Source organism: Echinops telfairi, unplaced genomic scaffold (genome assembly GCF_000313985.2).
Source record: "Echinops telfairi isolate 266 unplaced genomic scaffold, ASM31398v2 ScPeMD7_7458;HRSCAF=8496, whole genome shotgun sequence".
Classification (NCBI taxonomy): domain Eukaryota; kingdom Metazoa; phylum Chordata; class Mammalia; order Afrosoricida; family Tenrecidae; genus Echinops; species Echinops telfairi.
This window is the reverse complement of record NW_022111358.1, coordinates 30,386,068-30,389,264: the sequence shown is the minus strand read 5'-3', so window position 1 is coordinate 30,389,264 and position 3,197 is coordinate 30,386,068. Positions and strand designations below refer to the sequence as shown.

Here is a 3,197-nt window from a genome sequence, read left to right as displayed (position 1 = left end):
GAGGGCCCCCTTTCACCAAGGGAAAGGTTGATCTTCCCCCAAAACAAACACGGTTGGGGCTCTGGGCAGGTGTCTACTGAGCCTTCTCTCTCAGGTGTGGAGCAGAAGATCACGTGGAGGCAGTAAAGAAGCTACAAAACTCGACCAAGCTTCTGCAGAAGGTAAGCTGTTCTGTGGAGGGTGCACTCGGGCCTGGGCCCTGCTGGGTCGGTTCCCAGACTTGGGCTTGGGCCCACACAGCTGCGTGGCTGGTCAGATGGGAGAGCGTGGGGAGGAGGACGGTGTTCTGTCTCCTCTCCTCTCCACCTGTGAACTGACTCCTTGCCTCCATCCCAGAACAACCTGAACCTGCTGAGAGACTTGGCTGTGCACATCGCCCACAGCCTCCGGAACAGCCCGGACTGGGGAGGGGTGGTCGTGTTACACAGGTAAGAGACCAGGAGTAGAGACGACCTGGGAGCAGGGGTGGGCTTGTGTGCCGTGGCTGGTAGAAGCGGGTTTACTCACTGATACTTTCAGACAGCGTAGAACCTAAGAAATGCATCAAACACCAGATTCCTGGGTTTGGTGTAAACCTCTCCTCTCTACCATCTGCACCTTCCCTCGTCTCCTTTAGCATGCCGCAAATCTCCCATCGTCCTGGAGAATCCTGTTTCCAGGAGACAGAGGCAAATCGTAGCATGTTTACAGGCTTCTGAGGCCAAGACGGACGTCTTACTCCTAGTCTTTGCTGAGAGGGCGCAGAGCTTTAGAGCTCTCTGTGTGGACGGAGCCAGGCCAGACGTCATGAGCAGCCACTGGGCTTCCTGCTCTCACCGCCCCCTCCAGCCCGGACCTCATGTCTGTGTCCTTCGTTGTAGGAAGGAAGGAGATTCTGAGTTCATGAACATCATTGCCAATGAGATTGGGGCCGAGGTAAGAGGGGCATGGAATTCGACCCACCCTGATTAGAGACCTGCTTGAGAGGAGTGGAAGTGAGAGGCTGTAAGTACGGGCCTAGTTGAAGTCCCTCCACCTGAGCACATGCAGCGTAGTCAATAGCAAGTCACACAGTACTATTTTCCTAGCACAGGCCAGGCTCCCTGTGAGGTGTTGTTCTAGATCTGAGGTGTCGACCTCTTTGGGGGCAGTGCCACTCATCAGCGAGCCACCCAGGTGCCTGGGTGCTGAGGGCTGGGTGTCCGATAGATGGGGCTGGGGAAGGCCACCTCTTCCAATGTCCTCTGCCCCCACCTTCAGTTGCCCTTCCTCATCCGAACAGTTCCAAACTTAAGAGATTCCCAAGTCTCTCATGCATTTGCTTCAAAAAACGTGCCTCCCCTCCCTTTGGAATGCCTGCACTGGGTCAAGCCTGGTTCGCCTCATCATTCTTCCTGTAGAACTTGGGTCCTCAGGGGCCGCCCTTTCTAGCCTGGTGTTGATGTTGATCACTCGGGCGCTGCACACTGTGGGGGCTGCAGGGGAGCTAGAGGTGGAGGAGCATGTTCCCGGAACGGGTGGGGAGACTTTCGGGAAGGGCCCGTTGAGTCAGCTGGGCCTTGAAGACTGGAGGCCATCAGACAGGGGAGCCGGGGTCGGTAGGCAGGGGCAGCCGTGGTGGCCCAGGCACAAGGCCACACCTGCCTGAGGGGTGGCCGGCTGGAAAGGTTGCAAGGAGGGCACTCACAGAAGGCACTGTGTGCTTGGCCACCACCTGCCTGGCCTTCTGCCTCCTAAGGTTTCACCTCTAGCCAGTTTTGACTCGCAGCGACCTATAGGGTAGACTAGGTCTGACCCACGGGGCTCAGGGCTGTCATCTCCGTTTGAGCTGACTGCCACAGCTTTCTCCCCTGGAAGGGCTAGTGGCTTTGAACTGCCAACCTTCTCCCGTTAGCTGCCAACTGCTTAATCATGGTGTCACGCGTGCTCCTAAGTTCCCCGTCACTCTCAGGCCCCATTGGGAGACCAGTCCCGGGAGAAGGACATTGTGGGCAGCGAAGGGGAGGCAGGCCCTCAACGAGATGGATGGCCTCAGAGGCTGCCACAGTGGGCTCAGGCGTAGGAACACTTGTAAGGATGGGACAGGACCGCTGTGTTTCCTTCTGTTATGCATGGGGTTACTATGGCACCTAACAGTGACCACATTGAGCCAGAGTGCAGGGGGCTGCATCTCTGGAGAACCTGTCCCCCTCCCCTGGTGGCTAGGGGCCGTGGAGCCACATCTCTGGAGAACCTGTCCCCCTCCCCTGGTGGCTAGGGGCCGTGGAGCCACGCCCTCAAGTATGGGGGCTCAGCTTCCGGTCTTACCTCCTAGGAGACCCTCCTGTTCTTAACCGTGGGCGATGAGAAAGGTGCAGGGCTGTTCTTGCTGGCGGGACCAGCCGAGGCCGTGGAGAATCTGGGACCCAGGTAATCCCTCCGGATGCTTGCCTGGGTGGGGCCGGGGGCTGGTGCTGCGGTGGCCTGCTGAGGGGGAGACTGCCCTCAGCCGGTGAGAAGGGTCGTCCCACCTCCTGTGAGGCCATCCGGCTTGGAGGACCACCCGGTCAGCCTCAGTTTCACAGATGGACGTCACAGCATGTGGCTGAGGTGCCACGGTTGAAGTGGCGGAGCCTGCGTGGCTCCAGTGGAACCCAGCCTGCGTGGCTCCAGTGTTCATGGACCATCTCCCCTTGGGGTTGTTTGTGAAGAGCTGTTTCCCATAAGGGCATGAAGCCCGGGCTCTGGGGTGTCAGTGGGCAGATGAAGCAGACGTGGAAGGTGCCAGCTAGGCGGAGGTGCAGGAAACCTTTGTGGAGGAAAATTTTGGGTTTTGAGATGAAAGCAAAAAAAAAAAGTCATGAATGTGGTCATTATGGAAATTCCAGCCCCTCCCTCTCCTTGCCTGGCTGGCTCTAGTAGAGGTTCCACAGTGCCCAGTCGGCACGGGCATCGGTACCCTCCATGCTGCCTGGCCCGTAGGGCTTCCTGAGCACATCGAGGGGTGGATGTTTCCTGTGCACTGTCGTGGCGACGTCTGAGTGCTAAAGCAGAGAGCGGGTCCTGGCAGATAGCCCCCACGGAACCTGCTGACTACTTGGTCTGGTCACTGTCACGTTTTTTTAATGGATATTTTTACATGAAAATAAATTCTAACTTTTCTTGAAAAATAAAGACAAGGGCCTCCGAGCTTCTGACCCCATTCCCCCGTGAAAGTAGCCAATAGGAACTGCCCAGAG

General features: G+C 57.6%; 1 protein-coding gene across 1 annotated transcript in view; it reads left to right on the top strand.

Annotated features, from left to right (window-relative positions):
- Positions 1-3,197, top strand: part of LOC101638921 (alanyl-tRNA editing protein Aarsd1) — a gene marked incomplete at its 5' end in the record, with an annotated part of 12,812 nt that overhangs the window by 4,659 nt on the left and 4,956 nt on the right. The window contains 4 exons of the mRNA XM_004707493.3: positions 95-161; positions 337-428; positions 861-915; positions 2,294-2,388. Coding sequence (XP_004707550.2) covers positions 95-161; positions 337-428; positions 861-915; positions 2,294-2,388 — 309 coding nt within the window. The remainder of the gene's footprint in view (positions 1-94; positions 162-336; positions 429-860; positions 916-2,293; positions 2,389-3,197) is intronic.